Source organism: Danio rerio, chromosome 5 (genome assembly GCF_049306965.1).
Source record: "Danio rerio strain Tuebingen ecotype United States chromosome 5, GRCz12tu, whole genome shotgun sequence".
Taxonomy (NCBI): domain Eukaryota; kingdom Metazoa; phylum Chordata; class Actinopteri; order Cypriniformes; family Danionidae; genus Danio; species Danio rerio.
The window spans coordinates 4,127,721-4,150,152 of NC_133180.1; the positions used below are offsets into that span (position 1 = coordinate 4,127,721).

Genomic DNA, 22,432 nt, shown 5'->3' on the forward strand with positions numbered 1-22,432 from the left:
AATCATAGTCAAACTCACAACACTTTCAACCAATTGCTTGTATACCATCTCCAGAACATCCTGACTCGGATTGTTGTAACCTCCTAATGAGATAATCTCTGCATTGCTTTTTAAAAAAATGCGCTCTGCATTTGCAGCAAATGTTAATCGACAATCAATGAGTGTTCCTAAATGTTTAAAACATCCAACTGTCTCTATTTCTCTGTTTCAACGTTTGACTAAGGACTAGTAGGAATAAAAATTATCATAAGCATTTGTTTATATGTCTTTTTTCGTCAAAAGAAGGCTCACACAAATTCCAAAGGAAGATGAGGGCCTGGTGTGTGGACTTTGGGAATTTTACGATGTGGTCACATGTTGATTGGTCAAGTTTGAATGAATGGATCGTCAAAATAGAGCCCGTTAGGTTGAACATTACAAAATATGTTTGTTTAAAATTAGCCCATATAAATTGTTTGCAACCAAAATGTGGTAAATTCAATTCATATTTTTTCAGTGTACAGTTGAAGTCAGAATTATTAGCCTGCTTTAAATTTTTTTTTCTTTTTTAAAATATTTCCCAAACGATGTTTAATAGAGCAAGGAAATGTTCACAGTATTTCTGATAATATATTTTCTTCTGGAGAAAGTCTTATTTGTTTTATTTCGGCTAGAATAAAAGCAGCTTTTAATTTTTTTAAACGCCATTTTAAGATCAATATTATTAGCCCCTTTAAGCTATATATATTTTACAATAGTCTACAGAACAATCTATCATTATACAATGACTTTCCTAATTACCCTAATCTACCTAGTTAACCTAGTTAAGCCTTTAAATACCACTTTAAGTTGTATAGAAGTGTCTTGAAGAATATCTAGTCAAATATTATTTACTGTCATCATGACAAAGAAAATAAATCAGCTATTAGAAAAGAATTATTAAAACTATTATAATTAGAAATGTGTTGGAAAAAAAATCTGCTCTCCGTTAAACAGAAATTGGGGAAAAAATAAAGAGGGGAACGAATAATTCTGACTTCAACTGCATATGTGGGAAAAAAAATTTGTCTTTAAGGCAGTTGTGTCAAACTCAATTCCTGGAGGGCCGAAGCCTTGCACAGTTTAGTTCCAACCCTGCTCCAACACGCTTACCTGTAGGTTTCAAACAAGCCTGAAGGACTCAATTAGTTTGATCAGGTGTGTTTAATTAGGGTTGCAACTAAACTGTGCAGAGATGCGGCCCTTTTGGAACGGAGTTTGACACCTGTGCTTTAAGGTGTCTCATTGTGTTTTTTTGTTAGTAAATTGAAGAAACGGGCAAAAGTTATAGAAAAACGTAATTTCCGTAAATCATAACTTTTGAAATCATTTTTTTATTAAAAATACCATAAAAAGTAAAATCATTGCTTTTTATCATTACAAGTTACTTTTTAAAAAATATTTTTAAGGAAAGAAATGGAAAAGTAGGTGTCATGTTTGCCTATTCTTTAATGATCAAGAATGATTTTAAGACACTGTTGAGTACCTAAATGTGATTTTTTTTTATTTAGAAATAAAAGAGAGGAGGATAAGAAACAAGATAATGATAAAAGAGTGACATAAAAGTGAGATGAGAATACAACATGGCAATCCAGCCTCTCATACAGTTAACAAACACCCAGAAGACATTAACATCAAGAGTTAACATCTTGAAGAAATCAAGAGTAATGTGTGTGTATGTGTGTGTCAGTGCGCGCGTGCGCTCAGGGTTTATTTTGTGGTGCTGACGGTGGTTTTGTTGACAGGGATGTTAACTTCTGGGGCCTGGATGGCAGGTTTGGGAAGCGGAGCTTCAACAGTCAGGACTCCTTCAGGAGAAAGACAGGAGCTGATCTTCTCAGAGTCCACACCAGGGGGCAGACTGGAGCAAAACACAAAAACAACACAATTATATAAAGACGACAGAGTTTCCAGTATTAAAGAAAAGATCATGTTCACATATTAAAACATTCATGTATGCACATTACAACCCTTTCAGCTCACTTTTGTCATACTTGGAATAATAAAAATATAGATTGGAGAAATATAATGTGATATAATAAAATGTGCTGCAATATAATAAATATTTATATATATATATATATATATATATATATATATATATATATATATATATATATATATATATATATATATATATATATATATATATATATATATATATATATATATATATAATTATAAATAAAATAATTATAACATATATAAATGATAAAAATAGCTCAAAAGAAAAAATAGCAGAGAAAAAAATAGCAGAGAAAAGCTATGCATCACAAAGATTTAAAGATATAAAATGTTATGCAATGTGATGCATAAATCAATGTCAAGAGCCCTCATCTCCTATTTTCTCAGGAATCTCCCAGACTCTTGATCCTCCCTATCTAGTGTGCTTGAAGTGTGCATGTCTGGAGAATGTCTGTACTTACGTGTATTTCCTGGTGAAGCATCTGGAAATGAAGCCGTGTTCATCCTTTCTCTCCTCATGTTTGCCTGCAGACGAAGAGGAGACAAGTTAAAAGTGAGATATTATGCAAACATCACTTTAATAAGGAGTTTAAACTCAGTTGTGTGGCAGAGGTGTGTGAATATAATGGTACAAATGAATTAATTCTATATTTTTATAATCAGGCTTGATCAAAACAGTCTGCAGGAACACTTCGATCGACATTCTGCCTTTGTACTTGTCATCAGAGTGGGAAAGCCCCGCCCACTAGTGACCCTCTCTCCCTCATTAGCATAAACAGCAGCCCTGAGTGAGAAGCAGCCGTCTGTCCATTAGCCATTAGAGTGTTTGAGCTGCTGAAGATGATGTCAGCAGAGACTAAGAGGATTATAGATGTGGAGTTTATAGATGTGGAGTCTCCATAGACTGACTCATTCTCATACACTGGCATTCACATCACATTCAATTGTCTACTGAAGAAGCCTCTGGTATACAATAACTTGCCTAATTACCCCAACATGTCTAATTGACCTAGTTAAGCTTCTAAATGTCACTTTAAGCTGAATACCATCTTAAAAAATATCTAGTAAAAGCAGAATAAGGAATTTCATTAAAGTTTAAAACCATTTGAGTGTGAGTAAATGATAAGGGGATCCTCACTTGTGGGTGAGCTGTCCCTTTAAGAACTCTTGCTCTTGATATCCTGTAAACTCTGGCTGACCCAGCAGGTAACCAACACTAGCTCTGTTTGTTTAGACAACCCTTCTGACAGACGGCCACAGTGATGGACTTGATATGAGGATCATTAAAAGTCCAGCACATCTGATTCATAAGATAAAGTTAACCTCACTATTTGATGCTTTTACAATGAGAGGAAATGAAGGGTGGGACTCGTAATTAACGTGTTAATTTCTTTACTTTATATATGACTTTTTCATGTGGACAGCTTGGAATAGTGTTTTACAGCAAATACTGCGGTGATTTATAAACATATTGTAGTAAAATACTCTATAAGACTTAATATAATTCAAATGATTTTAGAAATACTTCAGAAAGTAAATCAAATAGAAAATAAATAAATCAAACGAAATCAATCAAATAAAATAAAATCGAATTGAATCAAAACAAATAAATAAAATGCAATCAATCTAAATCAAATCAAATAGACCAAACAAAATTAAATTAAACAGAATCAAATCAAAACAAACAGAATTCATTTCAATCAAATTAATTCAAATCAAACTGAATCAAATCAAACAAAATTGAATCAAATCAAATAGAATAGAATCAAATAAATTTAAATAAAATGCAATCAGACCGAACCAAACAAATCCAAACTGTAATGAATAGAACCAAACCAAATTAAACCAAAAAAACTAAAAATAAAATAAAGTACAATAAATTAAATGCAATCAAACTAAATCAAATCAAACCGAACCAAACCAAACAAAATCAAATCAAATACAATCAAATCAAAACAGAAATCAGAATTATTTTAATCAAATTAATTAAAATCAAACTGAATCAAATCAAACAAAATCGAATTAAATCAAATTAAATCAAATCTAATAAATTTAAATAAAATGCTATCAAACCAAACTGAATGGAACTGATCTGAATCGAACCAAACCAAATAAAAATAAAATAAAATTTTAAAAATGCAATCAAAATGAATCAAACCAAACAGAATCAAATCAAATCAATATCAAACAGAATTCCTTTCAATCAAATTAATTTAAATCTAATCAAATTGATTCAAATCAAATAAAACAAAATAAAATCGAATCAAATCAAAGTAAATCAAATCAAATAGAATAAAATAAATTTAAATAAAATGCAATCAAACCGAACCAAACCAAACCGAACTGAACAGAATCAAACTGATCTGAATCGAACCAAACCAAAATAAAATAAATAAAATGCGATCAAGCTGAATTAAATCAAACTAAATCAAAACGAACAGAATATTATATATTTAAAGTTTAAATATGGTAATTCATAGTAAATACTGTGTTTTGAATCAAACTCTATAGTCAAAGTCCCTTTATACTACAATACACCACAGTTTACTGTAGTAATAACTAAGGTATTTAATACAGTTTATTAGTGACTGATGGGGAGGGGGAGGAGTCTCTGTCAGATTTATTCATGTAAAGTCTGAAGAGCGCAATATGTTGCCATATTAACATATTTAATAATTGAAAATATAGCCAGAAAGGTTGTCCACTGCAGGCTAAGTGGAGAATTGCATTAAAAAAGATATGCTTCATTCCTTAAATGTATTAGATATTAAATAAATATGTTCTTGCAAAGTTCCAATTGTAACTTTTTTTTTTAATTAAATGATAAAAATATTTAGAAAAATAGTCAAACTTGTATTTATAGAGCATATATTTGCATAAATGCATGTTTAAGCAAAGAAATTAGCATTTTAAAGATTATATTTTACTGCTAATGTTTTATAGTAAGAGTATTAAAGAGATAGTTCACACAAAACCTTTTCAAACCTTTTAAATGTTCTTTCTTCTCGAACACAAATGAATATATTCTGAAGAGAGCTGAAAACCTGTAACCATTGACTTCCACAGTAGGAAAAACAAATGCTATGGAAGTCAATGGTTACAGGTTTCCAACATTCTTCAAAATATCTTCTTTTATGCCCAACAGAAAAAAGAAAGTCGAATAGGTTTAAAACAAGTGAGTGAATGATGAAACAGTTGTCATTTTTGGGTAAACTAAACATCCGAGCCTTAGGTTGAGGATGCAGATTTTTTTAGTGTATAGCTTTATCCTTGTTCAACTCTAAATATCCTGCAGATGCTGTTTTGAACTGTGCTTGGCTCCGGCGTCGTAATATCTCAGGAATTTAGCTGGCTGCTCTTGTCAGCTCCCACCCGACACAATACAAAAGGTCTCCCAGCAAGGCCTGTTATTCATGCATTTATTTCACACTTGACCACCTCTCTTCCTCACTCAAGCCTGTAATTGTGCACATAATAAAGCATGCTTTGGAAAACACAAAGTTGGATCAAATGTGGACAAACACAATCATTGGGGGGTGTCATTATTATTTTGAATAGCATTTTTAATCCAACATATTTTACAAGTCGTGATTAAAAGGTCTGACTAAGCCAAAAAAGACACTGTCATAAAGTCAAATATTGGGGAAAAAGTCATCATTTTAATATATGAAGTTAAAACTGCCAATTTAAATAATATCATAATTATGATACTAGATACAATATCGAAGACATTCTGTAAATAAGTGATAAACATTCATGACATTAAATTAAATACAAAATTATTAAAAGTTATATTTTTAATAATTTATTTTGATAAAAATTGCAATTTGGATATGAAATCAAATCGAGTCAAACAGAATCAAACGGAGTCAAACAGTCTCAAATAAAAACCAAACAAATAGTTAAAATTAAGATAGTATAAATTAAAATCAAATCAAATGTGTAATAAAATCTAAAGCAAATCAAATAGAATCATACCAAAACAAATGCAATCAAATCAAAACAAATTAAAATGATGTAAAATCAATGAAATAAAATTAAATTAAATGGATAATAAAATTAAATTTGAATCAAATCATACAGAATTAAAAAAAATAATAATAATAATATAATTTTTTAAAAAATCATAATAAATGAAATCAAATAAAAAAGATAATAAATTGAAATCAAACCAAATCAAATTCAATCAAACCAAACAGAATCAAATCAAAACAAAATGAAATAAAATAATATAAAATGAAATCAAACCAAATAAAATAAAATAGAATAAAACATAATAATACAAAATTTTGTAATAAAAAATAATAATCAAACAGAATCAAACCAAACGAAACGGAATCAAATCAAAAAGAATAAAATCAAATTAAAATAATATAAATAAAATGTAATCAAATGGACTCAAATCAAATCAAAAGAAAATAAAGCAAATCAAATGGATAATGAAATAAAATAAAAATCCAATTGAATCAAATCAATATAAATGGATAATAAAATAAAATGAAGTCAAACAGAATCAAACAGTTTCAAATAAAAACAAAACAAATCAAGTTAAAATAATATAAATTAGAATAAAATAAAATGGAATCAAATCAAACAGAAAAAAAACAAATCAAATGGAATCAAATCAAATCAAAACAAATTAAACTGATGAAAAATAAAATGGAATCAAATCAAACAGAATTAAAACAAAACAAAATTTAAATAATACATAGTAAAATAAAATAAATTAAATGATATTTAATTCAACAATCAAAACAAAACTAATTAAATGAATATAAAATAAATTAAAATGGAATCAAATCAAATCAAACAAAATTAAAACAAAACAAATAAAATTCAATTAAAATATAAATTGAAATTAAATTAAAAGCAATCAAATCAAACAGAATCAAATTAAAACAAAACAAATTAAAATAATATCAAATCAAATCAAATTAATAGTAAAATCAAATCAAACCGAATCAAACTAGATCAAACACAATCAAACCAAAACAAAACAAATAAAAAATAAAATCAAACAGAATTAAAACAAATCAAATTCAATTAAAACAATATAAATTAACATCAAATCAAATGGAACCAAATTAAATCAAATCAAAACAAAAAGATCAGAAAATCTAATTAAAATCAAATCAAAATGCAATCAAACCAAATAAACTCACCAGTGATCTCCAGCACCCCGTCTTTGGTTTTAACGTTCAGCTCCTCGGGGGAAAAGTGATTGACATCTAGGCTGATCTTCCAAGAGTCTCCGGTCTGCTTGACCTCCGACATCCCAGAGCTCAGCTGTCTAGAAAGGGCTCGTCCGTAACTCGGGGTCATCATAGGAGGCATCACAGGTGGGCCCTGCATTAAAGAAGCAAATTCGGGGTGTCCGAATGGTCGCATATACCCTGGCCAGTGCGTGCTGGGAAACGTCAACATCTCCTCAGATAAAGCAGGCATCCCGAAAGACTGATCGAACAGTCTGCTGCCCTGATACCAGTCCCGAAACGGGTCCCAGGACGGGCTGCGCATGAAGGAGAATGGGATGCGTCTCTCGGCCATTGCTGCAGAAGTTTTGAAGAGTTGTTTTTCGGCTCGGTTCAGAGTGTGTGTGTGTGTTCTGATTGTTTGCATGGGGCTGGGACTTTTATAAGAAGGCTTTCTGGAGGACACACCCACTTCAGGACACTTCTGCAACAGCCCAGTCCCGTCCGGATAATTATAGAAGTGACTAGAAAGTCTATTCAGGGACGGCCCTCGCATGAGGAAGGAATCTGAGGCAAAGGCTGATAGTGTGTATTTAATACTGGACTGTGAACAATATGTTGGTGAATTCAAGTTTTTTGTATTTTGTGACTTTTGAATTGCATTTTGGGAGCTTGATCTTTCTTTTAACAACTCTGAACCTTGACTTTTATTATTATTTTAGTTTAAAGTGATGTATTGTCTTGTATATTACGCTGCAAAAACCTTATAATAAACTGCCCTTATTACATTTTCTGTTATTTTACAGACTTATTTATCTTTATATTATTTTGTATTAATTATTCGAAATGTCTGAAACTGTAGAGCTGTGTGAAATAAATAAATAAATAAATATATATATATATATATATATATATATATATATATATATATATATATATATATATATATATATATATATATATATATATATAATTATTATTATTATTTTTTTTTACAGTATAGTAAAATACAGTTCACACCACAGTTAATACTGTATAATTTACAAAAATCGTTATGGTTTTTTACCGTAGCATTTTTAACCATTGAAATCATGGACTTTTTTTTTCAATGCAGAATTTTTATGTGTTTTATTTTTTACATTTTACATTTGAACAAAAACTTTGAGTTAGAATTGGCTAGTGGTATGAATAATTTAATGCTTGACTGTATATAAACACTTTTCACACACCCTGCCTGTATATTATATTATGTTATTATATAGCAAAACAAAACTAAATCAAACCAAAGCAAAAAACAAAACAAAAACAAAGGAAATCAAACCAAAACAAAATGCAAACCAAATCAAATTAAAAACAAAGCAAAGCAAAAGAAATGAAACAAAATCAACCAAAAACAAAATACAAAGTGAAAATCAACCAAAAACAAAATACAAAGTGAAAATCAACCAAAAACAAAATACAAAGTGAAAATCAACCAAAAACAAAATACAAAGTGAAAATCAACCAAAAACAAAATACAAAATACAAAGTGAATCAAATAAAATAAAATCAAAAACAAAGCTTAGCAAATCAAATGCAATAAAATCAAATTAAGGCAAATCAAATCAAAACCCAAAACAAATCAAACCAAAACAAAACAAATAAAACCAAAACAAAATTAAATCATATCAAATTAAATCAAATTTAATCAAATCAGGTCAAATCAAATTAAAACCCAAATCAAATCAAATCATATCAAAACCCAAAACAAATGAAAATAAAACCTAAAACAAATCAAAACCAAACATAACAAATCAAATCATATCAAATCTAAACCCAAAACAAATCAAAACAAAACAAACAAAATCAAAACAAGCAAAATCAAAACAAAAAACAAAAAAGCAGAGCAAACCTTTATTTATATTATACTTAATTATATTATAAACCTTACTATCATAAGGTTTTTGGACACTCTGGCACACTTAAAAATGTTTTCAAAATACCACTGCATTACATATATTGGAAGATAAATAATAGTAAAGCAGTAAAGATGAATGTAGGTTTCCTTTGGGTTAGTCCCCTATTTATCAGAGGTTGCCACAGCAGAGTGAACCACCAACTATTCCAGCAAATGTTTTACTCAGTAGATGCCCTTTCAGCAGCAACCCAGAAGTGGAAAACACCCATGCACGCACACACACACACACACACACACACACACACCAGACAATTTAGTTCATCCATTCGCTTATAGTGCATATGATGTTTGGACTTTGGGGGAAACCAGAGCACCCGGAGTACCCACAGTGCTAACCATTGAGCCACCAGTTATTTTATTTTAACCACTAATTCATATGTCATACTTGATAAAGTAGGCATCCCAAAAAGGCAGAGCTGTTAAAGCTTTACTTTCTGGAGTCAAACACAAACACAGGCTGCAGTGTGTGGACAGCAGGAATGTGAGGATTGTTGAACAGCAGACACAGACAGAGCGACTCAGCAGAAACACAGCCTTATAATAACAACAGCTGCTCAATCACACCTGTGCTGTTGCTGCTGGCATCCCTGTGTGTGAATATAAATGTCTATAATCTAGTTCCAACATTGCAATGATCTATATATATACAACTGAAAAGTTATATTCGTTTGTTTTTTAATCAGCCCATTTCATTAAGACTCTAGCAAGGGTGTGATAGTCCTTAAAATCTCTTGGTTTCCTGAGCTCTGACTGTGCCAATGTGATGCAAATGCTACAGGCAGGCCTTTAATGACTGGTCACCTGGCGGAAGTGTTCTGATTCCACTACACCATTTGCACACTTTGTTTTCATGCTAAAAGGTTGTGAATGGGTACTTACATGCTGATGAGATCAGGGCTGGAGAGGCAGTTCACCGTGCTGACAACAATTCATTTGCATGCTTTGTTTAGGTTTGTCCTCACCTCTGTCTCATACCTGTTAACATTGCGATGTGAAAATAAGGGATATGCCCACCATAATAAAGGATTCGCCTGACCCCCCCAAACCCCTAAAAATCCCCAAATTAATATGTTTTCTTTATATTAATATTATTTACAAAATAATTCATTCATTCATTCATTCATTTTCTTGTCGGCTTAGTCCCTTTATTAACCAGGGTAGGAATGAACCGGCAACTTATCCAGCAAGCTTTTACGCAGCAGATGCCCTTCCAGCCGCAACCCATCTCTGGGAAACATCCACACACACATACACTACGGATGATTTAGCCTACCCAATTCACCTGTACTGCATGTCTTTGGACTGTGGGGGAAACCAGAGCACCCGGAGTAAACCCACACAAATGCAGGGAGAACATGCAAACTCCACACAGAAACACCAACTGAGCCGAGCCAAGCCGAGGCTGCGCCACTTCTTCACCCAAAATAAATCAAATGGGTAATAAAATCTAAATCAAACAGAATCAAACCGAATCAAATTCAATCAAATCAAAGCAAATTAAAATAATATAAAATAAAAAATAATAAAAAATCAAATCAAACAGAATTAAAACCAAACAAATCACATTAAAAATATATTCATATTAATTAAAATCGAATCAAATAAATGGAATCAAACAGACAATAAAAAAAATCTAACCAAATCAAATTCAATCAAATCAAACAGAGTCAAATCAAAACAAAACTAATTAAAATAATATCAAATCAAATTAAATAAAATAGAATAAAGCAAAATAATACAGCATAATATAATAAAAATAAAATCAAATTAAAATCAAACAGAATCAAATCGAAATGAATCAAAATAAAATAAAATAAACTCAAACCAAATCAAATCAAATGAATAATGAAAAAAAATAAAAATCAGATGGAATCAAATCAAAACAAATCAAACAGATAATAAAATTTAATCAAGTCAAACAGAATCAAACCGAATCAAATCAAATCAAACAGTCTCAAATACAAAAATTATCAAATAAAAAATACTTAAAATCAAATCAAATGGGAAATAAAATCTAAATCAAATCAAACAGAATCAAACCAAATAAAATGCAATCAAATCAAAACAAATTAAAAAGATATAAAACAAGACAAAATTAAATCAAATCAAATGGATAATAAATCGGAATCAAATCAAACAGATTTAAAACAGGATGTTAAAGCAGAGATCAACATCCTAAAATGCAATTCACAACCAGAAATAAACTGAAAACCCTAGGGAATCACCAAATACAAAACTATATATTAACTATATTTATAAATATATATTTATGTATACAGTAAAATACAGTTCATAACACAGTTAAATACTGTGTAATTTAGAAAAATCTTTATGGATTTTTACCGTAGCATTTTTACCATTGAAATCACTGAATTTTTTTAAAGTGCAGATTTACTGTAAGTTAGCATTTTTTTGTATTTTTATTTATTTATTTTTTACACTTGAACAGTTAAAATTGGCCAGGGGTATGAATAATTTCATGCTTGACTGTATATAACTACTTTTTACACACCCTGCCTGTATGTTATATTCTGGTATTATATAGCAAAACAACATTAAATCAAACCAAACCAAAGCAAAAAAAACAAACAAACAAAAAAAACAACAACAAACGAAATCAAAACAAAACAAAACCCAAAACAAATAAAACTAAACAAAAACAAGCAAAGCAAACCAAAGCAAAACCCAAAACAAATCAAATCAATCATACCATATTATTTCATATTATGTCATATCAAACCAAATTAAAACAATACAAAACCCAAAAAATCTAAACAATACAAAAGCCAAATAAAAACAAAACAACAAACGAAATCAAACCAAAACAAAACCCAAACAAATAAAACTAAACAAAAACAAAGCAAAGCAAACCAAAACCCAAAACAAATCAAATCAGTCAAAACAAAATCATGCTATACTAAAAAAAATCAAATTAAATCAAATCAAATATAAATGATAAATAATAAAGATACATAATAGTAAAGCAGTAAAGATGAATCTAGGTTATTATGACTTTTAGTCTTATAATTATTGCATTTTAACTTTTTACTAACTCCAGCTCATTCATTCAATCATTCATTCATTCATTCATTCAATTTCAGGCAGGCTTTTAAGGACTCTTCCTTTGTCTTTGTGTAATACTTTCAAGCTGGTCACCTGGCGGAAGTGTTCTGATTCCACTACACCATTTGCACACTTTGTTTTCATGCTAAAAGGTTGTGAATGGGTACTTACATGCTGATGAGATCAGGGCTGGAGAGGCAATTCACCCTGCTGACAACAACAATTCATTTGCATGCTTTGTTTAGGTTTGTCCTCACCTCTGTGTCATACCTGTTAACATTGGGATGTGAAAATAAGGGATATGCCCACCATAATAAAGGATTTGCCCGACCCCCCCAAAACCCTAAAAATCCCCAAATTACTCAATATGTTCATTCGGAGCCGTTTTATTGTACAGGTAACAGTTTAATGGTCAGTAATATGTTGTATTATTATTATTTACAAAATAATTCAAATGGGTAATAAAATGTATATCAAACAAATTCAAATCAAATCAAATACAATCAAATCAAAACAAATTAAAATGATATAAAATTAAATCAAATAGAATCAAATCAATCAGAATTAAAACAAAACAAATCAAAATAATATAAATTTATTAATTATTAATTATAATTAATAAAATCAAACAGAATCAAATCAAAACTAATTAAAATAATATAAAATCAAATCAAGGCAAATTATATAAAATACAATAAAACAAAATAATCCAATGGAATCTAATCAAATCAAATATAATAAAAATAATGTGAAATCAAAATAAAAATCCAATGGAATCAAATCAAATGGATAATCAAATCAAACAGTATCAAAAAACAAAACAAATCAAATTAAAATATAATTAATTAAAATAAAACAAAACAGAATCAAATCAAATCTAAATCAAACCAAATAGAATCAAACCAAATCAGATGCAATCAACAGGGTGATGAAGCAGAGATCAACACCCTAAAATGCAATTATAAATCCAGAAATAAACTGAGAACCCTAGTGTATCACCAAATACAAAAAGTGTTATATATATTGTGCTTTTCAGTAAAATACAGTTCATATCACAGTTAAATACTGTGTAATTTACAAACATCGTTATGGATTTTTACCGTAGCATTTTTATAATTGAAATCACTGACATGTTTTATTGTGCAGAATTACTGTAAATCTGCATTTTTTTTTTGTATTTTTATTTATGTTTTATTTTTACACTTGAACAAAAAAATTTGAATTGGCCAGGGGTAGGAATAATTTCATGCTCGACTGTATATAAACACTTTTCACACACCCTGTATATTATATTATGTTATTATATAGCAAAACACAACAAAATCAAACCAAAACAAAGCAAAATACAAAGCAAATCAAATCAAATCAAATTAAAACAACAAATCAAATCAAAACAAAACAAAACAAATAAATCTAAATGAAAACAAAGAAAAGCAAACCAAAACAAGATCCAAAACAAATCAAATCAAAACAATACAAAACCCAAAACAAATCAAATTAAATCTAATCAAAATACAAAGCAAACCAAATCAAAAGCCAAGCACAAGTATTTTAACCAAGTATCGACCTAATACTGGCATCAGTATCGGAGCATCCCTAAATAAAATGAAAACATGATATAAGGAACTTCTTTTTTTATCTTGATATAAGCAACTTAACAGACATCAAAAATGTTGAGGCGTCGTGTAGCTGCATATTTATATGACCGTCATCTTCACTGTATGCATATTTATAACAAATGGTGTCTAACATAACTGCCTCCTTTAATTTTCATTGAAACACGACGCGGCTGTGCTGATAAAGTAAAGCTGAAGTGAATCGCTGTACTTCATTACACACGTGCGCTGTTTTAAAACATTTTAAACTTTTACAACTCATTCTTGATCACATTTAATGATGATTGATGATCCGAGCAAACTGAACAGACCTTTTATTCCCGGTTGCTATGCACATGTCCTGTTTTGTTGATATGATTATATGCGTTACTACGGAGACATGTTAATACGCAGCTGATAATCAATTGGGTGGGCGGGGGGACAAGCATGACTTTTTATATATGTATACTTTTAAAGGAACCCAAAGTTAATTATAAGGGCCTACTCAAACTATGCTATCCGTAACATGCCCAGGCCCTTTTCCCAGATCTTTAGAGAAGTGTGAGTGCGCTGAATCAAGCTCGGGTACAGTTCACTTGGCCGGCCCTGGCCCGGTTGGAAGAGGTGTGCCTGAGCGCGGTTCACTTGGGCTTTGGCGCGGTACGCTTGTGTGTGAGTGCAAAACGCACCACGTTACTGAACAGCACGTCATCGATGATGGAAGCATGCCCAGGCCCGATTGCAATTTGAGTGTGGGCCGTCGGGGGAGACGGGAGGGGGGACAAGAGTGCTTTGGCCCGGTTCAAAGGCAACTGTACATAGTTTGAGTACGGCCTAAAATGTATGTGCTTCTTGATGTAATCAAATGCTCACCTGTAGTTTCAATCAGTTGAATGGTTGGAATGTGCCAACTGAAGGAATATTGTGCTGACAATGATTTGATTATATGATCAATAGGATTCTACCAAACACACTGTTTAGACCAATGATCAAAGACAATGCAACATGATCTGTTTGTAAGCCTGTATATAAACTGGACTCAAAGGACTGCCCTAGGGTCGCCACCCGTCCTTTAAAATACAGAATCGTCCTGTATTAGAGAATGGAATTTCGCGTCCCATTTTAAATCAATACGGGATGGGGTTTGTCCTGTATTTTAATAATTTTTTAAAAGTAGCTTTTCATGCAAATCATCCCGCACACATTTATTGTAGATGCCTCATTTCCTACTTCTGATTGGGTAATACTTTATGTCCCCCCCATCATCAGGGGGCCCCGTCAGTGATCCCTGCAGGGGGGCCTCCACATTTTGCGCTACGCCGCTGTGTAAATACAATGTAAGTGCATCATAATCCAATGTAATAATATGATTTGTTTGTTAAGAATAAGTCAGGCACATAAGCATTAATTTAACACATGAAACATTACATTAAATACATTAATAAACAACACAATGCCCATGTAAAGAAAACAAACTAGTAAATTGCAACTTTCCACATTTTAAAATTAGAAATAGACTGTATGAAAACTTAATACAATGTAAACAAAAAATCCTGGTTGCCCTAATTTTTTTAAACTGAATCAAATTATTCTTGAGTTCATTGAACTTATATTAGGTTAAACTGACCCAAAACAGCTTGCATAGCTTATAAAACTAAGATACAACATATTTAGCTTAGCTCAGTAAGTTTCAATGACCTAAAACATGTGCTGTCAGGACTAATGGATCATAGCATTTTTACAGTGTAGCTAATGTTTGTATGTAGTTTATGTGTGTGCTGTTTCCATGTCTGGATAGTTGTTTCTGCAAATAATGACAAATATTTTAGCTAAAATCTGTTATCAAGACCACCCTTTAGGTTACAGCAGCTGAGTTAACGCACATAACATAACATCAGCTATATCAGTGCTGCAGAGTTGTAAAAGCGAAAGACAGACTACATCTATTTACACAGATTTTAATAAAACAGTTTATTTTAATGATCAAGTGTTCATACTTTCCTGAAAACATATTTTAGGTTGTGATTTACCACCACTGGCATGCTATTGGGCCTGTGATCACTGTGGTCTAGGCCCCCAAGGGATATGGCCCCTGCTTCAGTATGCGTCCCTTATAATTTTGTATCAAAAGTGGTAACCCTAGACTGCCCTCGCTTTGAGCAACCAGAATGAAACCTCAAATCAAATCAAATCACTTTTTCTTATTGTCACATCAGCAGCAGCACGTGTGCTATGATGAGTGAAACGCTTACACTCTACAAAAATAACTCAAGAGATCTGTAACCACTACATAGTTTAATACATTATTGTAACTTGAAAAAATCAAAAATGCTGATTAGATTAAAACTTTTAAGCTGCCAGAATAATTTTATTAATTTTATTAAGTCATTTTTTCTATCAAAAATGCGGCTAATTTAAAGGTACAAATATCTGTCAGTTACTTTAAAACAATATTTAACTTGTAGCAACCCAAACTAATTTTTCCACACTAATAGAGTTGTTTTGTATCTTTAAGTCCACACACTGATGCTTTTTATTATTTTTTATACTGATAATATGGAACAGTATGTTTTTGTTTTGTAAAACAATAAAAACCTGTGGTTTAATACAAAAAAAATTACAGAAAAACAAAAATGTTGTTGTTAAATAATAATAATAATAATAATAATAATAATAATAATTCCTTACATTTATATAGCACTTTTCTGAGCACTCAAAGCACTTTACACAATGGGGGGGGGGGGGGGGGGGGGGGGGTCTCCTCATCCACCACCAGTGTGCAGCATCCACCTGGATGATGCGTTGGCATCCATTTTGTGCCAAACGCACACCACACACCAGCTGATTAGTAGAGAGCAGACAGAGTGATGAAGCCAATCATGATATGAGGATGGTTAGGAGGACATGATGGACAGAGGCCAGTGGGCAGATTTGGCCAGGATGCCGGGGTTAAACCCCTTCTCTTTTTCGAAGGACATCCTGGGATTTTTAATGACCACAGAGAGTCGGGACCTCGGTTTAACGTCTCATCAGAAAGACGGCGCTCACTGAGCAGTATAGAGTCCCCGTCACTATACTGGGGCATTAGGACCCACACAGACCGCAGGTTGGGCGTCCCCTGCTGGCCTCACTAACACCACTTCCGGCAGCAACCTTGCTTTCCCATGTGGTTTCCCATCCAGGTACTGACCGGATGTATTCATGAATTCACCGGATGTGAATTCATTCATTCACAGCCCTGCTTAGCTTCAGTGGGCAACTATGTGAGAGTTGCAGAGAGCTAGCTGCCGGCTGTATTTCTTACAAGCATGAACAGTACATTTGAAAACAAACAAAAAATGTATTCAGTTATTTAAGGTATTAAACTTGAAAATATGCATGTAACTAAGCACATAACACAATAATAAAAAAATTGAAACAACTTATTTTTTTGAGTACATATAAATGTAATGTTTTTGCTATGTAAAAATGTAAATCTGATTGAAGAGGAAAAGATTTGGCTAACATAATAAAGTTTGCTGTCTGTACTTCATTTTGTTAGATGTTGTCGTAACTTGAATATATTAATGCAAGCTGTTGTGTCAATTTTTTTATTTGTTTTGTATAACAATATTTTTTAGAGTGTTGTGTCTCTTGTGTTTCGTCTGTATTGTTCCCTTGCTGCAAGACCCTGCAGAAAAATCCAGCTTAAACCAGCCTAGGCTGGTTGGCTGGTTTTAGCTGGTCGACCAGGCTGGTTTTAGAGGGGTTTTGGCCATTTAAAGGCTGGTTTCCAGCTATTTCCAGCCTGGTCTTAGCTGGTCAGGCTGAAAAATGACCTGCTAAATCCAGCTAAAACCAGCTTGACCACCCTGGTTTAAGCTGGATATAGCTGGTTTTGGCTGGGCTCCCAGCCTGGCTAGGCTGGTCAAGCTGGTTTTAGCTGGTCATGTCCCAGCCTGACCAGCTAAGACCAGGCTGGAAATGGCTGGAAACCAGCCTGGAAATGGCCAAAACCCCTCTAAAACCAGCCTGGTCAACCAGCTAAAACCAGCCAACCAGCCTAGGCTGGTTTAAGCTGGATTTTTCAGTAGGGGAACATTTATAATGAATCTTCCTGAGGCAAACAATTTTTGATCCTGAGAGTAAATTAATGCATTTGCACATATCTGAGAGCTCAGACTTATTTCATCCCTTTATGAAGAAAAAGGCAATACAAATATTCAGTGTTGATAATGCATTCATTCAACTTACAAACAGCCTGAAGTGATTGGGGCGTACTCTGGAAAGCTCCAGAAGGAACTTGTTGAAGGATTAAAGAAATGTCCAGAAATGTAAAGCGATCCCAGACTTGAGTGATGTGTTTTAATTCTAGATGATGGCTATAAATACAGCTCATCGTTTTCTCTGGTGAGGCTGGAAACAGGAAGAACTTTCCAGACACAAACAAACCCAGCCGATCACATGATCATGCGCGCCATCTGCTGCTGACAGAGCAGAACAGCTCACATAGCAGTTGATGTCTGATTTATTAGCCCTCCTGAATATTGTATTCCCCAATTTCTGTTTAATGGATTGAATATGCTTTCGGCACAGTTTAAACACAATAGTGTTAATAGCTCATTTATAATAACTGATTTATTTTATTTTTGTATGATGACAGCACATAATATCTGACTACATATACACTAGTATTCAGCTTAAAGTGACATTTACATTTAATTAGGGTAAAGTTAGGGTGATTAAGTCATTGTATGACAGCGGTTAGTTTTGGAGAGAATCCAAAACAAACATAGCTTAAGGAGGCTAATAATATTGACCTTAAAATGGTGTTTAAAAAATTAAAAACTGCTTTTTTTCTTGTCGAAATAAAACAAATAAGACTTTCTACAGAAGAAAAAATATTATAGGAAATATTGGGAAAAATTCCTGAGTCTGTTCAACATCATTTGGGAAATATTTGAAAAAGAAATGAAAATTCACAGCAGAGCTAATAATTTTGACTTCAACTTTATACAGCAAGAAGGTCGCTGGTTCGAACCTCGGCTGGGTCAGTTGGCATTTCTGTGTGGAGTTTGCATGGGTTTCCTCCGGGTGCTTCAGTTCCTCCCACATTCTCAACACGTGCACTAAAGGTCATTAGGGTAAGCTAAATTGTCTGTAGTGTATGAGAGTGTATCCTTTCCCAGTCATGGGTTGCAGCTGGAAGGGCATCATCTGTGTAAAACATATGCTGGATAAGTTGGCGGTTCATTCCGCTGTGGTGACCCCTGATTAACAAAGGGACTCAGTCGAAAAGAAAAATTAATGAATGAGTTCTTACAACTATTAAAGTCATTGCCAATAGCCTAGTGCCGGGGTGGCCAACCCTGTTCCTGGAGAGCCACCTTCCTGCAGATTTCAGTTGCGACCCATATCAAACACACCTGAACCAATTAATTAGGACCTAAACACCACGTGATAATTACAGGCAGGTGTGTTTGATATGGGTAGCAACTGAAATCTGCAGGAAGGTGGCTCTCCAGGAATAGGGTTGGCCACCCCTGGCCTAGTGGTATTGTGTACCAACGTATAGTACCAACATGCTCAAGGTGACCCAAGTTTGATTCCCGGATGGAGGTCCTTTGCCAATCCTTTAACTCTCTGTGCTCCCAATACTTTCCTGTCTGAAATCTCATCTGTCTTATCATAATAAAGGTTAAAAAAATAAAAATATATATATATATGTTTAGAAATGTGTCTAAAGAAAAATCTCTCTGTTAAACAGAAATGTGTATGCATTTAAAATTTAACATTAAGGCTGATAATTGTGACCTCAGCTGTACATGGGAAAGCTAGGTTGCTGCCGGAAGTGGTGTTAGTAAGGCCAGCAGGGGGCGCCCAACCTGCGGTCTGTGTGGGTCCTAATGCCCCAGTATAGTGACGGGGACGCTATACTGCTCAGTGAGCGCCGTCTTTCGGATGAGACGTTAAACCGAGGTCCTGACTCTCTGTGGTCGTTAAAAAAAGGATGTCCTTCGAAAAAGAGTAGGGGTTTAACCCCGGCATCCTGGCCAAATCTGCCCACTGGCCTCTGTTCATCATGGCCTCCTAATCATCCCCATATTCAATTGGCTTCATCACTCTGTCTCCTCTCCACCAATCAGCTTGTGTGTGGTGTGCGGTCTGGCGCAAAATGGCTGCCGTCGCATCATCTAGGTGGATGCTGCACACTGGTGGTGGATAAGGAGATCCCCCCCATTGTGTAAAGCGCTTTAAGTGCCCAGAAAAGCGCTATATAAATGTAAGGAATTATTATTATTATTATTATTATTATTTAAATGTACTACTAGACTGTTGGTAAAGTACATTCTATTCAATGTGAGCAGTATGAATGGAAGTCGAACATACTGCATCCACCATTTAGTCATCATCACATGACCTACTCATGTCAGTCGCGTTGCTTCTCTCCCGTACATGAATTCTTATGCGGGGCATCATAGGATAGCGTAGCGTGCATCGGATGCGCACTTCAGAATCCAGCCTGATCTCACGAGAAAACGTAAGTATTTTACGTTTTGCCAGTTTAGTGGCTAATTCGTACGAATTTGTACGAGTTCAGTCGTACGAAATGGTACGATTTTAAAAAGGAGGCGTGGCACCTGACCCCACCCCTAACCCCAAGCGTCATTGGGGGATAAGCAAATCGCACTAAATTGTACGAATTAGATCGTACGAATTCATACGAATTAGCCACTAAATGAAAAAGTTACGAATTGCCGTGAGATTGTGTTGTCAGAATCTCGCCAGAAGTAATAGGTCATCCGGGAACTTCTCGCATACGGATTTTACAATTCTTTTAATCCAGACGTACTACTCGGCTTGCATACTGATTTGAGTGTACTATATAGTATGGAAGTATGTGATTTCTGTCGCAGCCAATAAATGGATGGAAGTGACATGAGACAACTGACGCGGGTAGGTCATGTGATGATGTCAAAATGGTGGATGTAGTATGTTGGAGCTTCATTCATACTGCACACATTCATAATGAATAGAACGTACTTTCCAATGGCCGAGGAGTACATTCATATTCAATTGCAGTACCTACTAAACAGTAGGTGGTTTCAGACGCAGCCATTCACTTCACTCCAGTGTCTCATGGGGTAGTGTGCATCGGTTGCGCACTTCAGAATCTCGCCAGAAGTAGTAAGTCATATTGTTTAGTAGTAAGTTATATACTGTAATGCCTAGTTCACACTAAAGGATTTTAAGCCTGATTTGAGCCCGATTTGGAAGTTAACGAGCTCGCTGACAGATCGGGCTGTGATTGGGAAGAAATCTGCGGGTGCTCGGCGCTCGCCGCTCTTTATGTGTGAACTACTGAACAACGCATCAACAAGGCTCGCTGACGCGTCGCCGACACCTCGCAGACGGACATCCAACATTCAGCATGCTAAATATTCCAGAGCAGTCGGCCGACTCAACCCCACGTGTGGTCAGATGTAGTGACGAGCTGCAGCCAATGAGAGAGCATATCAGCATGAGCTGAATGCCTGTGTGTTCAGGAGCTCAGCAGAAACATCTGTGATTGGTCAGAATGGGCATCAGTGCACTCGCTTCATTCTGCGTTAACACAGACATGAGAGTAGGCTATATTAACAGTGGAACTAGAATTCTGTAACTATTAGAATTACCATACTGCTCATTCTGACCGTTCTCATATAAAACGCCATATTTACATTCAAAGCTGTTATTGAGATATTAAAATTAAGCTTTGAATGTCTGGCATCATATTTAATGACACCATTACCCTAAAAACATCATCTTTTTTTTTGGTAATGTAGCCCTCTCCCCTTAACTAGCTCAGAAAAAGTAATATGTCTAGGGAAATTCAAATAAAATTCAAGGTGAGAGGCACATCCCTATAACTTTAAAATTATCAATGTCTGTTCATCAAATGGTAATAACAAACACTTAATAACACCGGGCCTCAGATATATATGTAGTGTTATTCAGAGTAGAAGTGACTATTTGTTTTCTTTTTCTATTGCATAATATAATTTAACTCTCTCATTTACAAGTTATTTTACACACTGGTTTATTTAACCATTAATGTTCACCCTTTCTGTAAAAGAAAATCACAAATGCAAGGCATATAATAACTTTTTACATTTATTAAATATTGTGAGGCTATTGTGTTAAATTTCTTTCATTGTGTTTTAAATCACTTTAAAGCTGTAGGACTCAATTCACTTTCAGTGACAACACAGCTTCACTTAATCAGACATACAAATCAAACACACATTTGAGCAACATTATAGCATCAAATAAAACCCAAAATAAAATGTTACCCAGCTGGGATTTAAGTCTTACGTTGGCGCGCAATGTTGGAGCTCACGTTGGAAAAAAACACTTTTCAGTACTCACAGAATCCGTAGAAATAATGAAGGTCACAATCACAGTACCCATTCACAGAACCAGACACACTCCAAACGTCTCTGACGTCCATCCGCGATCCCGAAACTGAATTGCCTCACCGCAGTTGCAAATCCTCCGATCATGAAGCAAACGGCCCGATTAGCAAAGCCTCAGTCTCTCTCCAGTCGATCTTTCAGTCCGCAGGTCTGACGTTCACTCTCTCTCTCTCTCTCGGAACAATTAACCACACAGATTGTCCAGCG

General features: G+C 33.8%; 1 protein-coding gene and 1 long non-coding RNA gene across 2 annotated transcripts; both read right to left on the minus strand.

The window, feature by feature from the left end:
- Positions 1 to 1,449: 1,449 nt before the first annotated feature.
- On the minus strand, positions 1,450 to 7,594 carry hspb1 (heat shock protein, alpha-crystallin-related, 1). The gene is made up of 3 exons (NM_001008615.2): positions 7,146 to 7,594; positions 2,445 to 2,508; positions 1,450 to 1,879 (listed from the first exon to the last, which is right to left on the minus strand). The coding sequence occupies exons 1-3, from the start codon at positions 7,528 to 7,530 to the stop codon at positions 1,729 to 1,731; spliced, it is 600 nt and encodes a 199-aa protein (NP_001008615.2). The 5' UTR covers positions 7,531 to 7,594; the 3' UTR covers positions 1,450 to 1,728.
- Positions 7,595 to 8,169: 575 nt separating this feature from the next.
- LOC137495546 (uncharacterized) lies at positions 8,170 to 18,193 on the minus strand. The gene is made up of 3 exons (XR_012406637.1): positions 18,024 to 18,193; positions 9,013 to 10,107; positions 8,170 to 8,938 (listed from the first exon to the last, which is right to left on the minus strand). It is a non-coding gene; the product is annotated as an uncharacterized lncRNA (long non-coding RNA).
- Positions 18,194 to 22,432: the final 4,239 nt, after the last annotated feature.